Source organism: Vigna unguiculata, chromosome 6 (genome assembly GCF_037176805.1).
Source record: "Vigna unguiculata cultivar grain cowpea cultivar isolate G323 ecotype 2 chromosome 6, ASM3717680v1, whole genome shotgun sequence".
Lineage (NCBI taxonomy): Eukaryota > Viridiplantae > Streptophyta > Magnoliopsida > Fabales > Fabaceae > Vigna > Vigna unguiculata.
The window spans coordinates 2261550-2284416 of NC_140797.1; the positions used below are offsets into that span (position 1 = coordinate 2261550).

At 37.3% G+C, this 22867-nt stretch overlaps 1 protein-coding gene and 1 pseudogene across 8 annotated transcripts in view; both read right to left on the reverse strand.

Annotated features, from left to right (window-relative positions):
- LOC114187613 (Nodulin MtN21 /EamA-like transporter family protein) overlaps nucleotides 1-22867 on the reverse strand; it is a 48166-nt gene that overhangs the window by 18502 nt on the left and 6797 nt on the right. For 6 of the 8 annotated variants that reach the window (XR_014995842.1, XR_014995844.1, XR_014995843.1 and 3 more), the window contains exons 2-5: nucleotides 22306-22482; nucleotides 14464-14633; nucleotides 7776-7891; nucleotides 7028-7087 (exon numbers count right to left, since the gene is read on the reverse strand). Coding sequence is in view for 4 of the 8 variants with exons in the window: in XM_085674746.1 (XP_085530872.1) it covers nucleotides 7028-7087; nucleotides 7776-7891; nucleotides 14464-14633; nucleotides 22306-22482 (523 nt within the window). In the remaining 4 variants the exon portion in view is untranslated. Of the gene's footprint in view, nucleotides 1-7027; nucleotides 7088-7775; nucleotides 7892-14463; nucleotides 14639-22305; nucleotides 22483-22867 lie in introns of all 8 variants that reach the window. The other 2 variants (XM_028075905.2, XM_028075904.2) reach the window with 2 other exon arrangements.
- LOC146885380 (uncharacterized) lies at nucleotides 1366-6453 on the reverse strand (annotated as a pseudogene).

The following is a 22867-nucleotide window of genomic DNA, read 5'->3' on the forward strand; positions in this document are numbered from 1 at the left end:
CCATTTGGCCATTTTTACTAGGTGTTATGCTACCAAATTTTATACTTGGATTTTGGGTGATATTGGCAAATTAGTTCCATGTTTTGACTTGGTTATGATCTTTCATGGTGTATGCATGATTTGAGGTATAATCTTGGCTTGTTCAAATGCTTTCCATAGAGTCCTTAAAAGTGTTTTTCATTGTTTAGTCTTGTTCAAGTTTTGTCTTTAAAAACAAGTTTTCTTAAAAGTTAAACTTTCTTGTTTATGAGCTTTGCTTGCTTGTCTTTAGGTAATCTTTGTTTTGTCTTAGTAGTTTTCTTTTCCTTGTCTTCCTAGAGTGTCGTGACCAAGCCACTTGTTTGAGCTTTGAAAAGGTTTTCATCTCTTTAAAGGTGTTTTCACTTGTGTGGAAGGTTTTTGAGTGCTAGCCTTGCTTTCATGCTTTGGGAGTGCATAAAAAACACTTGGGTGCTTGAGAAGACCATACTTGGTCTCGGGTTTGGAATTGTTTGTTAGCTAACCTCTTCTTTGTCTCGGTTTTTGGTGAGTTTTGGTGTAGGAACATGAATATGGATCCAATCTTGGAGGTAGAGGAGGAGGAGGAGTCGGCCTCACCTTATTCCCCTCCCATGGTGACTCCTATGGCCCAAGAAAGTGAACAAATGACCCTTGCCAACATCTTACGTGAGATGGAAGTGAGTAGGAGAGAAACTTTTGACCAATTGAGGACGGATAGGAGGCAAAGTGAGATCTTCCTACAAGAGCACATCCAAAGACTTGAGCTTAGGGAAGATGAGAGGAGAAGGAGGAGGTCCTCTTCCGAGGACTCTAGCCATGGTGGAAGAAGAAGAAGACACAGCTATGATGGTGGTGGAAGACGCAATCCAATCCCACAAAGACAATTTCCACCAATCAAGATTCCAAAGTTCAAGGGAGAGAATGATCCAAACCTCTACATAGAGTGGGAGCAAAAAGTGGACCAAATCTTCAATATTCATTTAGTTAGTGACCAAGAACAAGTAGATTTAGTAGTTTTAGAATTTGAAGATTATGTCATGACATGGTGGCATCAATTGTGTATGCACAATATTAACCAAGAGCCACCCGCGGCCTCTTGGATGGACATTAAAACTTTGATGCGCACTAGATTTGTTCCTTCTTACTATAGGAGGGAGACTCTTTTGAAGCTCCAAAGGCTTCAACAAGGGTCTATGTGTGTGAATGAATATTTTAAAATGATGGAGTCCATGCTTCTCAAAGTAGGACTCCAATTTGAAAGTGAAGAAGAAAAGCTAGCTAGATTTGTAAGTCGTCTTAGAAGAGAAGTTCAAGATGTAGTTGAGTTGTATGAGTATTCCACTCTTGACAAAATTTTACACTTGGCCTTAAAAGTTGATAGTCAATTGAAAAAGAAACAAGAGGCCAAGAGGAATACTTCATACAATGAATACTACTCTAGAACTTGGAAAGGAAAGGAAAGAAAGGATGAGAAACCACCTTCCAAAGACCACCCACCTAGGACTAATTCGTCTAGAACCTCCCATGAAAGTGCAAACTCTTCTCAAAGTTCAAGAACTAGTTCCATCAAATGTTTTAAGTGTTTGGGCTATGGTCACATTACTTCAAATTGCTCAACAAAGAGGAACATGATCTTGAACCCTAAAGGAAAGGTTGAAAGTGAACATTCTTCTCCCCCCTCCCCTAAAAGTTCTTCCTCCCACACTTCTTCCCAATCTTCAAGTGAGGATGAAATCAAACCTAATGAAGGAGGTTTGTTGGTGGTTAGGCGCATGCTAGGCCAAGTGCCTAAAGAATTTGAAAACCAAAAAGAAAATATTTTTCACTCAAGGTGCCAAATCAACAATAAAACTTGCTCCCTCATAATTGATAGTGGAAGTTGTGTTAATGTGGCTAGCACAAGGGTTGTGGACAAGCTTGGCTTGAAAACCATCCCTCATGCCAAGCCCTATAAGCTTTCTTGACTTAGTGAGGAAGGTGAGATTAAAGTCGATAAACAAGTCCTTATTAACTTCTCCATTGCAAACTACAAAGATGAGGTATTATGTGACTTAGTGCCCATGAAAGCAACCCACATTTTATTAGGAAGGCCATGGCAATTTGATAGGAAAGCTTTTCATGATGGTCATGCCAACAAATTTACCTTTAGCTTCCAAGGCAAAAAGATCACATTACTACCTCTTTCACCAAGAGAAGTCAATGAGGACCAATTGCAAATGATAAAGAAAAGCAAAGAAGAGAAGGCGCAAAAGAAGACGCAAGGGCATGGCAATGAGTCCAAGAAGAGCATGATCACCCTCAAAGGGGTGAAGAAGGTAATGCTTGCCCAAAAACCCATCTTCCTAGCTTATCCTAGTGAATCTTCTCCCTCCTTCCAAAACCCTCACTCTAGATGTTCCTTAGACTTGTCATTAGTCTTAGATGAGTTCAATGATGTTTTTCAAGAACCTCCAAAGGGTCTCCCACCCCTAAGAAGTATAGAACACCAAATTGATTTCATACAAGGCTCATCTTTGCCTAATAGGCCAGCCTATAGGACTAATCCCGAGGAGGCTAAGGAAATTCAAAAACAAGTGAATGAGTTGTTAGAAAAGGGGTGGGTGCAACATAGCATGAGTCCTTGTGCAATACCCGTTATTCTTGTCCCCAAAAAGGATGGAACATGGAAAATGTGCATAGATTGTAGGGCTATCAACAACATAACCATCAGGTATAGGCACCCTATTCCTAGATTAGATGATTTGATTGATGAGTTACATGGTGCAACCATATTTTCCAAAATAGACTTGAAGAGTGGGTACAATCAAATTAGAATCAAAGAAGGTGATGAATGGAAAACCTCTTTCATCTCGTGTCATCAAATCTTGTGCCATTGCTTCAACTGCGGTTTCGCCTAGTATGAATCGACTAAGTGAAGGTGAGGGCCTACAATACACCACTTCAAAAGGAGTTATTCTGGCAGCTCCCTGAAAACTCGTATTATACCAATATTTTGCCCACGGAATAAACAAGTCTTGGGTTGTTCCGAGCTGAAACAGCTCAAATATATTTCCAACGTTCTATTTAGGACTTCAGTCTAACCATCCAACACTGGTGGTAGGCTGTGCTCATGTTCAACGTTGTCCCTTGCTACTGGAACAATTTCTTTCAGAAGAGACTTAGAAAAGTAGGATCTCTATCACTCACCGCCGAGGCAGGAACACCATGTAATTTAACTTCTTTGACAAAAATTTCAGCTATACTCCTAGCTGAATAAGGATGTTTAACTGGTATAAAGTGCCCATACTTGCTCAACTTGTCTATGACGACTGAGATAGCATCATAACCCTTGGATTTTGGTAGGCTGACTATAAAATCCATACTCACATCTTCCCAAACAACATTCGATATTAGTAAGGGTTGTAATACCCCTTGTGGTGAGGATGCCAAATAATTATACTACTGGCAATACCCCTTCTATAGAACAACATCCTTCTGTACTTCCTCTATTATGGATGGGAAGTCCTACCAAAAGGGTTTGGTTATTACTTGTAATTCCTTTTCCTTCTCCATTACATCTTCCAACCTTCTGGACAAGGCATTCACCACCTTATGATGTCAAACTCATACCCCAACAGTTTCGCTAACCAGTTTTGTTGATTCTGAGTTGTTATTTGTTGTTCTAAGAGGTAGCGTAAACTTTTCTAGTCTGTGTATACTGTGAATTTTTGTCCCAACAAGTATGGTCTCTAGTGTTGAATGGCCAGCACCAAGGCCATTAACTCCTTCTCATAAATTGACTTGGCCAACGAGGTATCTAATAAGGCTTTGCTGAAAAAAGTTATGGGTGTTTTTTCTTAGGACAAAACTGCTCCTATCCTGTTTCCTGACACATCGCACTCAATAGAGAAAGGTTGTTTAAAATCCGGTAGCTTCAACACAAGTATTGTTGTCATGGCGTTTTTTAGTTTCTTAAGAGCCTCTATGCTTTCCTCAGTCCACTCGAAACTCCTTTCTCCAATAGGTTGGTAAGGGGCTTCGCTATCTTCCCATAACCTTGTATAAATCGACGATAATAACTCCTAAGACCAAGGAAACCTCTTAAGGCTTTAATGCTCTTAGGTATTGGCCACTGGTGAATAGCTGCCAACTTCTCAGAATCCATCTCCACCCCTTTTTGTGAAATAATTTGCCCCAAATACCTTACTTGCTTCCTGAATTCGCATTTTTTTCTGATTTGACAAGAATTTATGCTGCTGTAGTGTCCCCAAAACCTGGTTTAGGTGTGTCAGATGTGCCTCCCACAACTTTCTGTAAATTAAGATGTCGTCAAAAAACACCAAGAACAATTTCCTCAAATATTTATGTAGAACCGTTTTCATAGCACATTGGAAAGAAGCTGGGGCATTGGTTAGCCCAAAAGGCATAACTAGGAATTGATAATGCCCATGGTGCGTGTGGAAAGCAATTTTCTGAATATCATGTTCAACCATTCTGATACGATGATACGCAGCTTTGAGATCAATTTTCAAAAAGAAGTTAGCTCCTTACAACTCATCCCACAACTCCTCCATGACTAGTATGGGAAACATATCCGGAATAGTAGGTTGTTGACTATAATTGATGCAAAACCTCCAACTCCCATCCTTCTTCTTGACTAAAATAACTGGGCTTGAATAAGGGCTATTGTTGGGCCTGATTATTCCAGATTTGAGTATGTCCGACAACTGTTTCTCAATTTCAGACTTCAACAAGTGTGGGTACTGTAGGGTCTTACATTCACTGGGTTCTCACCCTTCTTGATAGGAATTTTATGATCAATCCCCCTCCTGGATGGTAGTTCTAACACCTCCTAAAAAATCCCCTTATACTCCTGCAGAACCCCCCTTAATTCCTCTTGTTTAGGTGGCAAATTTGTACTTGGAACTTCAGCCTCCTCCATTTCAGTCACACCTAACTCCCAAACCAGCGTTATAGCTTCAATCTCAGTTTCCTTCAACAACACCTGAGGTGTTACCACCTTTTTTGTCAGTGTTAGATCTCCCTTTATTTGTACTTGATGATCTACTGTATTGAAAGACATTGTCAAAGTCCTCCAATTTACTTTAACCTCCCCTAGCGAAGCCAGCCAAGTCATCCCCAATATTAGGTCAACTCCTCCCAATTCGAACAAGAAGGTTTCCTTCACACTGTGCTCTTCCAACTACACCTCTACATTTTTGCAGCAGCCACTAGTTTGTTTTCTTATGGCCATCTCCCAATTTGACACAATACAGAAGGGTATTTTCCACTGGTAATTCCAAATCAGCCACTAATTCTGAGGAGATAAAACTATGGCTAGCCCCACTGTCTATCAGAATCAACACCTTCCTCCCTTTAACTCGTCCTTCCAACTTTATTGTATTTGTCTGAGTTAACCCTCCTGCTGAAAATAAAGACAGCTATATCTTCCTATTCCCCATGTCTTGTGATTCTCCTTCTTTTGTTTCCTCTCCGTCGTCCCCTTCCTTCTCATCTTCGGCCAAGATCACCACCTTTAGATTCTTATCGGGGCATCGATGTCCGAGACTATAAGCTCCCCCGCAATGGAAGCATCTTCCTTCTTCCCTTCTTCTATTATATTTCGGGTGAGGAAGGTTTCGTACCCCTCTACTCCTGGTTCCCTCCACTTTATTTTCCCCAGTTTTGGATCCAAACAATGTTTCCCTCCTTTCCTTCCGACCCGTACTGATTTGGCTGGGTGCGCCTTGTGAATTTCTCTTGAAGATTTCAGTTCTTGAAACTGTCCCCATCCCTCCTTTGTACCGAAAATTAGCATTGTTGTTTCCATATCTTTAGTTGTCTCCATGGATCTCACTAAATCCTTCGGGTCATGTGGTCGGATATGACTTTTGATATTACTTTTCTGATAGATTGGGAATCTGGGACACCAACATCTCAAATTCTTGAATATATTCTTCCATTGTACCATTCTGCCTTATTGCTGCTAGTTCTTCAAAGATAGAGCTCCTTTCTTTGCCTCTAAACCTCCTATTTAGTGCTTCAGTGAATTCTTCCCATGAAGGATTCTTAGTCTTCTTTTTCCAAAAGTGGAACTAGTGATTGGCACTTCCCTCCATACTGATGAAAGCCAACCGCAACTTCTCTTTTTTTAAGAAATACTCTGAATCTCAAAGAATCTCTCTGTTCTTGAAATCCACCCCATTGGGTCACTTCCTTCAAACGTTGGTAATTCTATCCTCTTCATCCAATGATGTTAAACCTCTTCTTCCCCACCGACTCTGAGTTGTCTCTTATCACCTTCCGTTCTCTTCTTCCCCCGTTCACTGAATTTTCACTCTTCTCGGAGCTCCCTTCTCTTTTCTTGTGTTGCTTCAGCAAATCTTTGATTTCTTGAATATTTTCTTGCATCCCCGTAATCGCTTTTCCTTGTTCGCAGGCCCATTTCTCCAATGCCACCATTCGTCCTTCCATGGTTAAGCCTCCCTTCGATCCGGCATGTCAGACCAAACTGTTAGGATTCATTGATTAAAGAACCCAAACTGTCTCATGAAATACTCACCAAGAACACTTACACCAGAGAAAATGACTGAAAAGACTTCTTTTATTGGTTACTATATAGTTCGTGAACATACACTACCAAGGGATAATGCTTCCCTTTCCACACGACTCTTAAGCATCCTGTCACTAACTCTTATAGACAAAAACTCCTCCCCCACTCAGACACAGACCTCCCCTTAAATAGTCTTCCATCAGAGATGACTATCACGGGAGGCTAATTCAGTTTAACCTCAATTGCCTAACCAACTAACTACTTGTCTTCTTCCTTCTCACATATACATTTAGTTTCCTAACAACTTTCTATTACAGTGGGGCATACGCAACACAAGTCTCGACAATTTGGCCACTAAGTTGAATTTAAAACCTAATGTATTCTTAAGTTGATATCACATGTAAGAATATTATAACTGAAAGGAACAAGATCCCAATAAAATTATACAGAGGAAAATCTAATTAAGAGACTAAGAAATGGAAACAACTATCATACCTTTTGTAGTAAGCGCTTCTCGGAAGAAGAACAGCACACCAAAGAAACAACAGGCAAGACCTGAATAACAGCTTTCAATTAGTTAATCAGTACATGCAATTGATAGTACATGCTTAACTTCAATACATATCAACTTTTCTCACCTCTTACATGTAGCGTAATATGAAATTTTTACATGTAAATTCTGAATTATGAAATAATTAATAATTTTCGATTAAGTTGTTTCTTCTGTAGGCCATAAATATCTTACTACAAGTTGACTTGTTAAGAATTTATATCCAAATATAGGTTGCCATTTCTTGAATTTTGTAGTCTGAAAAACTTGCCCATGTAGAATGACATTTAATTGGGTGCCCTATTTAAGGCTTAGTACACACCAATAAGGTTCAGCTGTCTTTGGATTATCCATAAAAATATCAGTTCGGTGTTTCAAGTTTCCCATCATATTGTGTCTCATCTTTAACGAATATATCTGAATTGTATAAATAGAAAGATGACAACACATATAAGATCTCAAAATTTTGTTACTTACAATTAATATATTACAGTTAACAGCTTGCACACTGCTTTCTATACAGGAAATAACATAGCAAGAATTTAGGCTAGAAGTATGAAAGTAACACATTATACAGACAAGTAATGGAGAAAAGGTACTGAAAAATAAGTAGAAAATCAGAATTTAAAGTTTCTCTCTATTCCATATATTTAAAATATAATGTAATTGCAGAGAAGAACTGTCACATCTTACTTGCAATATCAGCAACTTTTAATTTATCATGCAAAAAGACCCTGGCCATAATTGAAGCCATAATCGGAACTGTTGAGTTCAATACAATGGCTTGAGAGAAAGGCAGGCTTTGAGAGCTGAAAAATAACACATTGTTTTATTAAAATACTTGGCAACAAATGAAATCCTCAATGACAAAAAAAAAATCAAATAAAATAGATCACAATGATATTGTTATTATAGAATTGTATATTTTTGAATGTATTGTGTGTCTAATCTAGATTACACAATATGTATTTATACTATTGAATAGAATCAACAATCCTAATTTATGAGATTATGTAATGGTTGATTCCCAAGAAATCTGTAAGAGCTGATTATAATCTAACACTTTTCTTCAAGCTGGGGCATATATGTCATATGCACCAAGCCTGTTACAAATGTACTCAATCCAAGGGCCTCTAAGGAACTTGGTAAATACATCATCCAGTTGATTGCTAGAGTTGACAAAATCAATAGTGATTTCTCCATAGAGCACCTTTTCTCCAACGTGACAATCAATTTCAATGTATTTGGTTCTTCATGGAAGACCAGATTTGATGCAATGTGAAGTGCAGCTTTAGAAATTAGCTTAGTACACTAACTGCGAAAGTGATGCTGGATCAAGTTATGGTGAGATAGATGTGTCTACCTACCAGGCGACTATATCTTTCCGGGTCTTTCAATGGCTCCCCCTAACTCGGAAGAAGCTTGATATTGGGATCCACAGGAGTATGACAAGTACAACAGTCCAGCATAGCAGTTTCAATAAGAATGTTCAGGGCACACTTACGTGATTAATGACAATTCCAGAAGCAGATTGAGCAACTTCAATGCCTAAGAAATAATTTAGAGGGCCCAAATCTTTAGTATGAAATTGTTGTGAAAGGTGCCCTTTCAGTTGTCAAATTCCAGTCTCATCAAGGAGGAGACAGAATGATCAGTCTCACACCTTGTCATGCCAAACTGTATCAAGACAGAATTGAAGTGACCAAACCAAGTATGAGGAGATTGCTTCAAACCATAGAGAGACTGTTGATGCTTACAAACAAGACGAGAGTTGCTAGAAGCAAGAAAACCAGAGAGTTGATCCATATAAACTTCTTTCTGCAATTTACCATCTAAGAATGCATTTTTAATATCTAGCAGGTAAAGAGGGGAATGATGAATAGAATTCATAGCCAGAAAGAGACGAGAAGAAGTTATTTTGGCCACGGGTGAAAAGGTGTCCCCCTAATCTAGACCCAAAATTCTTGTATCCTTTGATGATCAAGCGAGCTTTTAAACCCAACGACAAGCAACAGTTTTCTTGCCAGGAGGTAAAGGAATATATTCCCAAGTGCCATTGGAATGTAAGGCTGCCATCTCCTCTACCATTGCCTGATGCGAGCCGGGACCAACCATGGCTTCACCTATAGTATTAAGAATAGACACAGAATCCAAAGAAGAAATAAAAGAGAAATAAGATGGAGACAAACGATCATAAGTAATGGTAAAATCACAGAGAGGGTTAGGATTCCAAGAGGAACGAATACCTTTTTGTATTGCTATAGGAGGTTCAAGTGGAGGAAGCGTGGACGGAGGGGCGATTGGACCAGGAAATGATCAGTAAAGTGAGTCACAATTGGAGTTTGAACTCATTTGTGGTATTGAAGCAAAGGACCATGTTAAGAAGTGCACTTTAAACCTAACTCAACCCTACAAACCGGCTTGTAAGGTGAGATTTGCACCTACTTACATACTATAAACTTATCGTATCACTAGTCGATGTGGGACTTCCAACACCCCCACGCCGAGGTATATACATCTCAAGCATGGAACTTGACATTAATGGGTGGTCCCACAATGGCACGATAGCGGGTGGAATAATACGTCCAACAAACAAGAAATCTCGTTAGGATAGACTCTAACAATGGCTCTAATACAATATAGAATTGCATATATTCTGAATGTATTGTGTGTCTAATGCAGACCACACAATATGTATTTATACCATTGAATAGAATCAATTACAATAAAGACACATAATAGTTAGGAAACAATCATCCTAATTTACGAGATTATGTAACCATAGATTATATTCAAACATTTATAATTAAAAATATAAAGCTAATCCTATAAAAGCAAGGATATCTAGATTATATAGGCATTATTAGGAACGATTTCATTTATTCCCACCTCATATCTTTGTTATTAGAAAATATGAAATATCTTATTGTTTTGATTCCTTTTTCTTCTACATATAAAGCATCCATATTGTCTTGGGAACACACTTTTTCAACTTAATGTCATCACAGCCACAACTACGAACACCGCATTGAGAAAAAGGTGGGCGACTACAATTTCCACAAGCATAGCTGCTGCAGTCCTATGACCTTAAGGATTAGGGTTTCACATATGATTGTCAATAATTTAGCAAAGGGGGGAATGTATTTTCTAGAAATCGTTATTGGAGTTGTTTCAAACTTACTTTCAATGACAGAAATTATCAAAGCATATTCTTGCAGCAGAACTTCAAGAATAGTGTCAACACATTGACATGTATGACTAGACATCTAATTCTAGCAAGTTCATCTCCAATGCATAGGAGGCATGTGGATCACTACAAAGTTGTCTAGCACGCGTCGTGGTTTAGGCAAAGATGTTGTCTTGAATTTGTTCCCACACTTGATACGAGTGGATAGATCCAAGAACACGAGACAAGATCGACTTTGAAAGCATCAATTGAAGCCAAGTAAATAAGATTTGAACTTCACTTCCCATTCTTCATAGGCTAGGTTTATTTTTCTAGAAGCGCGGTCATCACCTCAAAGAAATTGAGGAGGAGTCACTAGGTTTACATAAAACAATGAAGTCTGTGCGACTTTCTAATAGGTTCAACTGATGCTTCCAATGAAATTAATTGGAATCATCAAGTTTTTCAACTATAGAATTGGGAAAATATTGGGAAGAGCAAGGGAGGGAATTTGAATTGGCCATTGCGCAACAATCCTTGGCTCATGACACCATATCAAAATTTTAGGAAGGAGAGAAAACAAAGAAACAATTAACAGAAAGAGAAGGATTACTATTACACTTAATGAGTCTTAGATAACCAGAACAGACAGAAAAGAAGAGAAATGAACAAAATTATTTTATTCAATGTGAAAACGAAACTGAGTCATGTACACTTAGAGTGTTTATAGGAGAATGGTTTTGTGTGTAACCACATAACTTTACAGCTGCCATAAAGAGAACTAAACAGAATACAAGGGAAAATGTACAGTTATACAAAACACATCTTATTACTCTAATAGGCAGCCTCAAACTTAAGTAGAAGATTTTTAAACAGAAAAGTGCTTCACATTAAGTTTGCTACGAAGAATAGCATGTGTAGAAGATAGGGACTTAGTCAAAACATCAGCCCACTGATCAAGAGCCGGAACATGAGAAACAGCCAATTGTTGAGACAATCTTCTCCCGGACAGCAAAGGCAGTTTCTTGGTTGAGAAAATATTTGCACCTCGTTTGGATAGTTTAGAATTGGATAACATAGGAGAAGAGATAGGATCTGCTTTTGCCATGTTGGTTTTATGAAGTAATCACGAATATATTTGGTTTGAGTCACGAGAATAGAGCCATTCGTCAAATGTTTGACCTCAAGACCAAAAAAGTAGTCTAACTGACCAAGCTATTTCAGAGAAAAGTTTGCATAGAGTTTAGCAATGATAGTGTGAATCAGACTGAGAGTTGACAGTGACAAGAATGTAATCAACATACACTAGAAGATAGATAACATCAGATCAATGATTATAAATGAACAGAGAAGTGCACAAGAGCAAGAGACAAAACCCAGTTGCTGGAGAGTAGTTTGCAGTCGTGTAAACCATTGTCTTAGGGCTTGCTTTAGGCCATAAAGAGCCTTGTTAAGCTTGCAAACTAATGATTTATCATAAGCTTCAAATCCTGGTGGTTGTTGCATGTAAAAAGTTTCATCTAAGAACCCATGGAGAAAGGCATTATTCTCATAATTTAGGGTAGAATTGTTCAATTTATTATTCTGAGAATACAACTCCTATATACAAGGCTAGAATCCTATTTTAGGAAGTATAATAGTAGCACCTAGACAATCAAATCCCTATGATTCAAGGATACCATTATACACTGCAATTATAATCTGCTAAATAAGGAAATAATAAAACACAAATCCTGACAGAATTAATACAAATAATAAAACAGATTCTAACAATTATTAACATCAAGATGGAACATTTTCCACCTATAAGAAACAGCAACAGTGAGAATAATACGTATAGTAATTGGTTTAATGACTGGAGGGAAGGTTTCATGAAAGTCAAACCCATGAATTTGATGAAACCCTTTAGCGAAAGGACACGCTTTATATTTGTTGATAGAGCCATCAACATTTTCTTTAACTCTAAACACCCATTTACATCCAATAATTTTTCTGCCAGTAGGAAGAGGAACCCGATCCCAGGTTTTCTGATTAATTAAGGCCTCATACAATGCATGGCAACTTTCCAATTCTCATCACTAAGGGCTTGTTTGACAGTTTTAGGCTCAGAACAAGAAAGCAACAGAGAAGGATGAACTCTTTTTTGATTAATAGCAGTTTTACATCTTTTTTTATCCTAAACCACCTAGGCTTCGTAGTCAAGATTAAGCAGGCCATCTAAACGATTAGACTCCATGAGGAAACGTGCAAGAACCACAGGATTAAACAAAAATCTCTGTAACTTGTGTGACTTGATGACTTGTTCAACATACTAACACTAGTGACAGTAATTGGAATCATCCAGTTTTTCCATGATCACGAAGGTGAAGCCATGAGAAGAGAGCACAAATGAAAAAAAAAAAACCCACCGTGAATTGATAGGCAGAGTGTCGAACACGAACAATTAGAACGAAAACCAGAAGCGACGATGAGAGACGAACAAATCTGTCGAATAAAGGCAAGGAAACCAGACAATCAGAACATGCAAACAAGTTCGACGAACCGAGGTGAGCAGAACCCATAGAACGAAACCTATAAACAAATCTGCAATAGATACGTAGCAATTGGACGAACACAAGCAACGAACCGCAACAAACGAACAAACTTCAAGTTGTGATTGCAAACACAAGACGAAAAGCAATCAACAAACGAACGTCAAAGAGAAGTGTGCACCAAAGAGATGCATAAGTAGAAGATAATCATGCAATCACAAGGAGGGTGAAAAAAACGCTTTGGATACCATCTTAGATAACCATAACAGAGAGAAAAGAATAGAAATGAACAAAACTATTTCATTGAATGTGAAAACTGAACAGAGTGATGTACACTTAAGAGTATTTATATGATAATTGTTTTGTGTGTAACCACAGAACTTTACAGCTTTCATAAAGAGAACTAAACAGAATACAAGGAAAAATGTACAATTCTACAAAACACATCTTATTACTGTAATACTCTAATACTCTAATAATGAGAAAGAATATACAAGTTAAGCATATACCGGCAAAAGAAGATGGTACGGATCAAACAAACTAATGGTTAAGAAACGAACTTTAAGCCTAACTCAAACGTACAAAATTGACTTGTAAGATGAGGTTTGCACCGTCATATATACTATAAATGGGCCCTATCTCTAATCGATGTGGGACTTCCAACACTAATCATAGCAGAAAAGAAAATAACTAACTAACATCCGGTTGAATAATTGAATGTTTGCATTTATATCTCTAATATTTATGGAGTTGAACATTTTACGTAAATCCTTTCTCAAAATCGGATTAGCCCGATAGACCCACTATCTTTGAAGGAATTTTTCTTGTGAACCTTCCTCTTAGGTTCACATTCACTATTTAGGCACAAAAGCCAACAAGTTTTCGACGATCAGTCTTTCCTGCGACGAACACAAGGGTGGGATCACACAACATCAATCTATCCAACCGTCCAAACACCAACATGAGCCAGCCATCCATGCACCTTCACCCGTGACCTCTATCTGGCTCCAATTGTAGCTCTAACCTACGCATGTCGTAGTGCCTAACTTGATAGTTGACTACTATGTGTATTTTCTACTCACGGGAATTAACCCTATATTTAGTTTTCACTATTTTCACAATTATATTGATTCCTTTTCACTATTTTCACAATTATATTGATTCCTTTTTCACAATACATAAAGTATTCATGTTTCTCATAAACGCGTGGATTCATATGAACGTTCCTGTCTTTTCTAGAGTTTGAAAAAAATGAAAGGTTGGAAAGGAAGAAGCAAGTTGCACTAAACTTAATATGAAGAATATTGTCAAATTACGAATGGAAGTTTTACAAAACTTTGTTCTCACATACTTATTATTAGTTACAACATGCATGATTACGAAATGCAATTCAAATCCTTTCCCTAAAGCCTTTATCTAATGTTGTACTTCTAAGAATTAGTGCAATAACTGATCAAACCCAAGAGCTTTATAATATATATCGTGTTTGACTAACTAACAGTGAAGAAAACAATATCATCCGGTATCAAATAACATCCTAAAAGTACGTTAAAATATTCTGAAAGTATGACATTTTTACGAGTAGAAAGACAAGTAGTGAGTCCAGTAGAGAAAAAATCCGAAAAGAACAAATGAAATGCTGAAAAGAAACAAAATAGAGAGGGAAAATACTATGACCACTTACCAATATATAAAACTTGACATTGATATACATCCTGTAAGGGCCCTTAAAAGTAAAATGATTCTAACTTGGGATGTTCCAAATACTGGCTGTTCACTCCTTCTCAACCACAAATATGACAGTATCAAGGTAATTGCACATCTTGTAAAAGCAGTCTCAAATAAAGGAATTGCCTGAACTGTCAAATCAAAATTGTTATTGCAAAAATTAAAATGGGAAACACTTAAAAAGAACTGAAAAGTAAAAATGAGAACAGTAAATCTTGAAAATATATCTTAAAGTGAACTCAATAGATAAATAAAATGTATATTTTAAATTTAACTAACTATTTAAATAAATATATAAGAATAAATGATGGAATTAGAAGTATAACTAATATAGATAGTATGCCAAAATTCTTAAGATGCAAAACTATTTTGTTGAAAAAGATTTCAGGAGTCTTGGTGTTCCATCCACTGTCTGTTTGAATACCGCTTGAGTCCGTTACTAATACTTAAGATTGCAAAATCTATATATTGAGTATTAAACAGTATTCAGTATTTAACAACTGATGTATGATTCAGTGATGTAGCTCAAAAAAATATTTATTTAGTTTCAATCAAATATAGGGCAAATAAATAAATTAGTTGTTGACAGGGTTCAAAATTTATGACTGCATGACATGATGTGGCTAGAACATCTCAGCTGTTATTGCATAAGACTGTGACTGTGGGCACAGCATAACCATGCCCAGTTCAAAACAATGGACATGGGTAAATGCAGAGAGGCTGGAGTGGTTAGAGAGGGTGACCTTAGGCTAATTATTTTTTATCCCCAAGGCTTGTGCAGTGAAAACTAGTAATGATGTAATTGAATTTATGAATATTGAAGAAATTGAAATGAACAGAGGAAAAATTTAAAGTTTACCTTCTCCCTTCCCCTTCCCAAAGAAAGTATGACAAAACTTAAGAGTTTAACACCATAGAAATTCACAAGTGAATTGCTAGGTACTTTCAACAAAATACTTTTTTCATTGGTTGTTACCACTATTATGCAAATGTATCGCATGTTACTTGCATACTTGTGTGATCCTACGAATTTGAGGGACACCGCAAACTAAAGCACACAGCAGATCAGAGGAGGCACCAATCTTAGCTGGACTGCACAGTTGCTCGTGAAATCCCGGGATCATGTGAGCAAGCTAAAGGACACCGCAGATTGTGAGGACGTAATCTTAGCTGGATTGAACGGTTGCTCATGAAATCCCAGGACCATGTGCCACATAGATCAATTTCAGTTTGAGCGGCTAGAGTTCGAGAATTGAAATAGCCCAATTGTTGACTAAAAGACCCGATCCAACCCGCAAAAGAAGCACAACTTGTATGGCCCTTTTGTTCCGCTAGGCTTCCCAACCCATTCACAAATATAAAGAGAAGCAAACAACTCTTATTGGTGCACTCTAATGTTGGTGTTAAAGCTGCTGTCAAAATAAGTATTACCATCGCCATTGACAGCCATCTAAGTACTAATGCTGCAGCCGCTGATGCTAGCTTCACAGTTGACGGCCATCGCAGCATCTACACACTCTATTTTGCTTTGTATTTTCTTTTTGTTCTTGTCAAAGAGTGTTATTTGTTCTTTTTGGAGAGTACTTTTTTTTTTCTTGCTAGAGAGTGTTCTGTTTTGTTTATAATTTGAAGACTACAATTGAATTAGCGGAAGGTGATTCAGGTCCATCACTAGAAATGGAAATGCTATTGGACCAAGGACTAATTGCTGCATGGAGTATTGTGCTTTAATTGATGGGAAAGTGAGAAATGTGAACTGTACATATTGTGAGGAAGTATAAACAAGAGCAATTTATAGATCGAAACATCATGTAGCAGGAAATCTGAAAGATTTTGGGGCACGTATAGTAGTTGTTGAGGAACTTAAAAAATTGATGTTGGATGTTGTTTATCAATTACTGCAAAATTTGATTATAATGCCAACAATTCAATGGTGAATGGTGTAGATGCATGTTAAGACTAATACCCTAGATGCATGAGGTGAATGCATGAGGGGGATAACTGCTTGTATATAGGGTGATACATATGCTTGTGTGTTGGAAAGTGTATAGTTTGTGGTTATTATATATATATATATACACATATATATATATATATATACACATATATATATATATATATACATATATATGTATATATATATGTGTATATATATATATGTGTATATATATATATACATATATATGTATATATATATATGTGTATATATATATACATATATATGTATATATATATACACACACATATATATACACACACGTAGAGAGAGAGATACTTGAAAGAATTAATATGAAAGAAAGAAGATTCTTATCCAATTGATTTATTTGATACAGTACGTCAATCTCTATATATAGAGAACTATAACCCTAAAGTAATAATTACATGAGATGTCTAAAACCTTTTAACAACTTCTACTAATACATTTAATATCCAACTAACAACAATATATACATAATATATATATATATATATATATATATATATTGTTTTCAAAGTTAGCTTACACTTTTGCTTGTGGTGTTTGTGCTGTTTGCTACAATGACCATGTTGACACACGCAAGCAGCATGTTTGGAGAATGTCCAGCAATAGCATATGCAAGAGAACCTAGCAAAGGAGATTTTGTATTCACATGTGTATTTATTTTTTTTTCATTCCTCTTCGTTAGTGTTATTAGATATCGGATAACGGAAAATATTGGATACCCAAAATTCCTTTATAAAGTTATAACCGATATCGATATCGGGTTATGGCGAAAATATAATTATAATGCAAAATAGGTGTATTTTGTGGTATGTTCTTAAGCTGTCATGATCATTGGCCGCGTGACAATAACAACAATGGTAAAGGGAGGCTGAAGAAGAATGAGAGAAAGGGTGATTATGTATCTATTAGGTTAAATTGAATTTTATTGTGCCTGACCTACTTTTTTACTGTGTTTTAAATCTTTTTTACCATGTGGTTAAACCTTTTTTACCTTGCTGCCCAGATGTGCCTATTAGGTTAAATTAGATGTTATTGGACCTTACCCAATCCATGTGTTTTAAACCCTAAAGAATAAATATATCCTAGATGTTTAGGTTTCTCTTCTCCAAGAATGTTGTGCCGTCGCAACTGAGTTTCTTCTCCCGTCGGTCCCGCTGGTCTCTCTTCATCTTCTCCTTTCTCCTCTCTGATTGTTTCCACCATCCTCGTTTCACATTTGCCGGCCGATATGCACAAAGCGGCCGCTATGGGCCGCCATCAAATTTCTGATTCACCACCACTTTATTGTCATGGTAGCTTGGAAACCCATTACTGATTTCCACCATGGCGCTACTATGGCCGAAATTTGATAACACTGCTCTTCATACATTTTAATGTATAATATATGTATGAACCTTTTATGAATCTAAAAGGAACAAAAATATTGGTTTACATGTGTATGATAAAATTTCTATACTTGCGATACCCAAAATTTAACTAATCATATGATACACCTAGTATCGCTTAACTAGATGCGTCTAATGAGCTATAATTCAATAGACAAGTTTACTAGTGTTAGAATATAATCAGCGGTTACAGATTTCTAGGAAATCAACCGTTACATCATCTCGTAAATTAGGGTGATTGATTCCATATTATTATGAGCCTTTATTGTAATTGATTCTATTCAATAGTATAAATAAATATGGTGTGCTTTGCATTATACACACAATATATTAAGAACATATACAATTCTATATAATATCAAAAGTTTAAGGTTTCGATCTTAAATTTTTATTTTTTCGGGTGAACTATACCCGCAGCCAATGTGCACCGCTTTGTTGTCATCGAGCTTCTTTTTCCTTCGATGCCCACTGCGATCCAGACCATCTCCCTCCGACGATCACCGCCGCACTCTGTTTATTGATTCGATCAATTGCTGCATGCGCCCTCACGCACAGTTTCTTCCTGGCGCGTCAGTCTCGCGCACCTGTCTCTGCTTGCGTTTTTCTCTCTGTTCCGGCATGACCCATTTGCATGCTCACCCTCTATCTCCTTCCTCACACCAGGCCCCCTCTTTTAGCCCATTTCAGGTACTTGTCTCATGGCTTCCAAAAGCTCACTCAAGTCGTTGTGGATATCGTGATAAACGCCCTCGTTGCAATTTTTGTTTATGGTATGGCCATACTGCAGCACGATGTCATACAAAGGAAGGACAACAACACAAGACAACTAATATTCCTCAAGTCAATCCTCCAAAACCATTAGATAAGGTTTCAATTTCAATTGATGCCTACAATGAGTTTCTCCAATACAAGGCAGCATTGAAGCCTACACAACCTATCGCCATCGTTGGTCAGTCTGGTAATCTTGTAGCCTGTATTTCTAAATTCTCCTCCCTTGGACCTTGAATTCTTGACTCTGGTGCCTTTGATCATATGTCTGGTAGCAAATCCTTTTTCTCTCAACTCTCTTATTTGGATTCTTTACCCTCTGTTACCGTGGCAAGTAGCTCTCAAAGTTCATGGCATTGGTCAAACACACCCTTCTTCCAATCTTACCCTAGATTCTATGCTTTATATTCTCGATTATCCTTCTAATTTAATCTCCATAAGCAAGCTCACTCGCACCCAAAATTACTCTGTTCCTTTTGCTAATAATTTGGTTCTTGTTCAGGATCGACGTACCGGACAGACGATTGAACCAAGACATGAGTCTCAAGGATTATACTATTTCTCACAATCGGTTCCTTGTATCTCCACTATGTCTCAAGCTCTTGAACATCAACGCTTAGGTCATCCTAATCCTACCAAAATGCGTGTCATGCTTCCCAGTCTTTCACACAGTTCGTATTTTCAATGTGAGTCTTGTCAGTTAGTAAAACACACTCGTCATACCTATGGTACTCGTGTTAATAAAAGTGCTTTGTCACCTTTTGCCTTAGTTCACTTTGATATTTGGGGTCCTGATAATGTTTGTTATACTTTGGGTTTCTATTACTTCATTACTTTCATTGACGATTTCTTCCGATGTACTTGGGTATTCTTGATGAAAAATTGTTCTGATGTTTTTTCTATATTTCAAGGTTTCTCGACTGAAATTCAAAATCAATTTGGCCCATCACATCTATGAAAATTTTACGCACAGATAATGCCCGTGAATATATTTCTTCCCAATTTCAGTCTTTTTTTAGTTCACAGGGTATCCTCCATCAAACATCTTGCTCTCACACACCACAATAGAATGGTGCCGCCAAAAGAAAGAATTGATACTTGGTTGAAATTGTCCGTACTCTTCTTCACCACAATATTCCTCTTCGATTCAGGGGAGATGCCTTTCTAACAGCATCTTATTTGATCAACAGCATGCCTTCCTTTGTCCTTAATAATCAGGTTCCTCACACTCTCTTATATCCAACACAAGATCTTTACTCCATTCCTCTTCGTGTCTTTGGTTGCACTTGTTTCATCCATGACCTTAGTCCAAGTAAAGATAAACTTTCTTCCAACATTGGCCTCTTCATCAGCTAGATATTAAAAATGCATTCTTACATGGTGAATTGCAGGAAGAAGTTTATATGGAGCAATCCCCTGGTTTTCTTGCTCCCAGTGATTCTCGTCTTATTTGTAAGCTTCAACGGTCTCTCTATGGTTTGAAGCAATCTCCTCGGACTTGGTTTGGTCGTTTCAGTTCTGTCTTAATTCAGTTTGGCATGACCAGGTGTGAGATTGATCACTATGTCTTCTACTTTTGTTCCTCTTTTGGCAAATGCATTTACCTTGTTTATGTTGATGACATTGTCATCATGGGTGATGATAAGCCTAGAATTCAACAACTCAAAGAGCACCTTTCACAACAATTTCGTACTAAAGATTTGGGCCCTCTCAAATATTTCTTTGGCATTGAAGTTCCTAAATCTGCTTCTAGAATTGTCATTAATCAACATAACTATGCCCTGGACATTCTTACTAAAACGGCTATGCTTGATTGTCATCCTTGTAATACTCCTTTGGATCCCAATATCAAGCTTCTTGCGGGTCATGAGGAGCCATTGAAAGACTCGGAAAGATATCGTCACCTAGTAGGCAGACTTAACTATCTCAACATCATCAAACCCGACACAACTTTCGCGGTTAGTGTGGTAAGCCAATTTCTAAATGCTCCTTGTGATAGCCATTGGGATGCTGTGACACGTATTCCTCGATACATAAAAGGGCTCCAGGACAAGGATTATTATATGAAGACAAAGGCAGTACCAAGATCACTTGTTACTCTGATGCGGATTGGGCAAGATCACCATCAGATAGAAGATCCACTTCTGGATACTGTGTTCTTATCGGAGGTAACCTTATCTCATGGAGGAGCAAGAAGCAAAATATAGTTGGGAGATCTAGTGCAGAAACAGAATATCATGTTATGGCAGCAGCCACTTGTGAGCTTACGTGGCTTAGGCAACTACTACTACAACTAAAAATAGGGGACATCCATGAAACAAAGCTTATTTGTGACAATCAAGCTACACTTCACATTGCATCAAACCTGGTCTTCCATGAAAGAACTAAAGACATTGGAATTGATTCTCACTTTGTTAGAGAAAATGTGCTCTCTGGAGAAATCACTACTGATTTTGTCAACTCTAGCAATCAGCTGGCTGACGTATTCACCAAGTCCCTTAAAGGCCGTTGGATTGAGTACATTTGTAACAAGCTTGGTGCATATGACATATATGCTCTAGCTTGAGGGGGAGTGTTAGAATATAATCAGCGGTTACAGATTTATAAGAAATCAACCGTTACATAATCTCGTAAATTAGAATGATTGATTCCATACTATTATATGCCTTTATTATAATTGATTATACTCAATAGTATAAATACAAATTGTGTGCTCTACATTATACACATAATACATTCAGAACATATACAATTTTATAGCTAGGTTATGCTTCCTCAAACGTAGTGCATGGTATGCATTATAAGGGTAATGTGACACCTAGTGTTGGGGCGTTATAGAAGCCATCTCAGAGAAGTGACCAACCCAAAGAACAAATAACAGAAACCCTAAAATTCTGATATAGCACATGTCACAACACAAAGGTGCACCGAAACAGAAAAATGAAGTCAAAACAGGAGATAAAAGTGTTTGTCGAGTCAAACGAAGGTGTTGCTGACAGGTTGTGATGACGAGGAACATGGCACGTGGAGGACACGTTCCACAAGCATGAAGCACGTAGATTGACACATGACAACACATGGAAGATTGGCAGGTTGCGCGACCACCACGATTAGGTTGCACTCCTCAAGGCACACCTAACCCTAATTCTTTTTATCAAAATGATAGCAGACAAAAGTGGAGATGATGACGACAATAGCAGGATTGAACAAATAGGATGGATAGAGAAACCACATATATCTTGCCCTATTGTGTTTCTTATTAATGTAAATATATGGGACACAAAAGGAGGCAAGACACTTTCCTATTGGGTACACACAAAAGGAAATGTCAATAAAACTACTTTACATTTCAACAAGCCATTGGACGATATACTACAAGACCAAAAGAGTCTTACTAGTGTTGAAGAATACAAGAAGTGTTGGACAATGTACATGCAACCAACAACTTACATATGTTAGATGAAGCACATGCATCAGATGAAGACCAAGCATTAGACTTAAACTGTGTAGAATAGACAAAAAATAGTATGATAAAACTTAAAAGTTAAACACCAAGGAAATTCACGGTCAGAATTGCTAGCTACTTTCAACTAAATACTTTTTCCAGTGGTTGTTCCCTTATTTTGCAAATGCATAATGTCAAGCAGAACCTACAACATACCGTGCAAAACAGCAGAACATTACCAGAAAATATATTTGTAAGAACCCCCATGAGAAAGTAGATGGTAGATGAGAAAGCCATACAAAGTAAACCAGAGTATCTGGACCCATTCCACACCCACAATATAAAATTTGTGAAAGGAGATGTCTCGGACTCAAGTAATCTTGTCACCTCATCCTGCAATAAAATATAAGGCAAAGAAATTAACTCTACTTCATTGTTCACTTTGGTTCTATTATCTTTTTTTTTTTTTCTCTTTTTAAGAGGAACACAACAAACCAACTTTCCCTTAGCCTATAATAATAAATACAAACCTACACAAGAATCCAGTATAGACAAAATTTGTTTCAAAGAAAATTTGTTGTTTACTCAGCCACAAATGTAAAAGCCCCCATCCATTACATTTCAGTGTTGTCTTACTCAATTTATTGTGCTTTTAGACACATACTAAAAGGTACAAAGCCAGTACTTACGATTGAATTTTATTATAGGTTTCTAGTTCAAAGCAAATTATAAGTACAACACATCAATATCTATGATATTTACCGTTATATTATAGAAA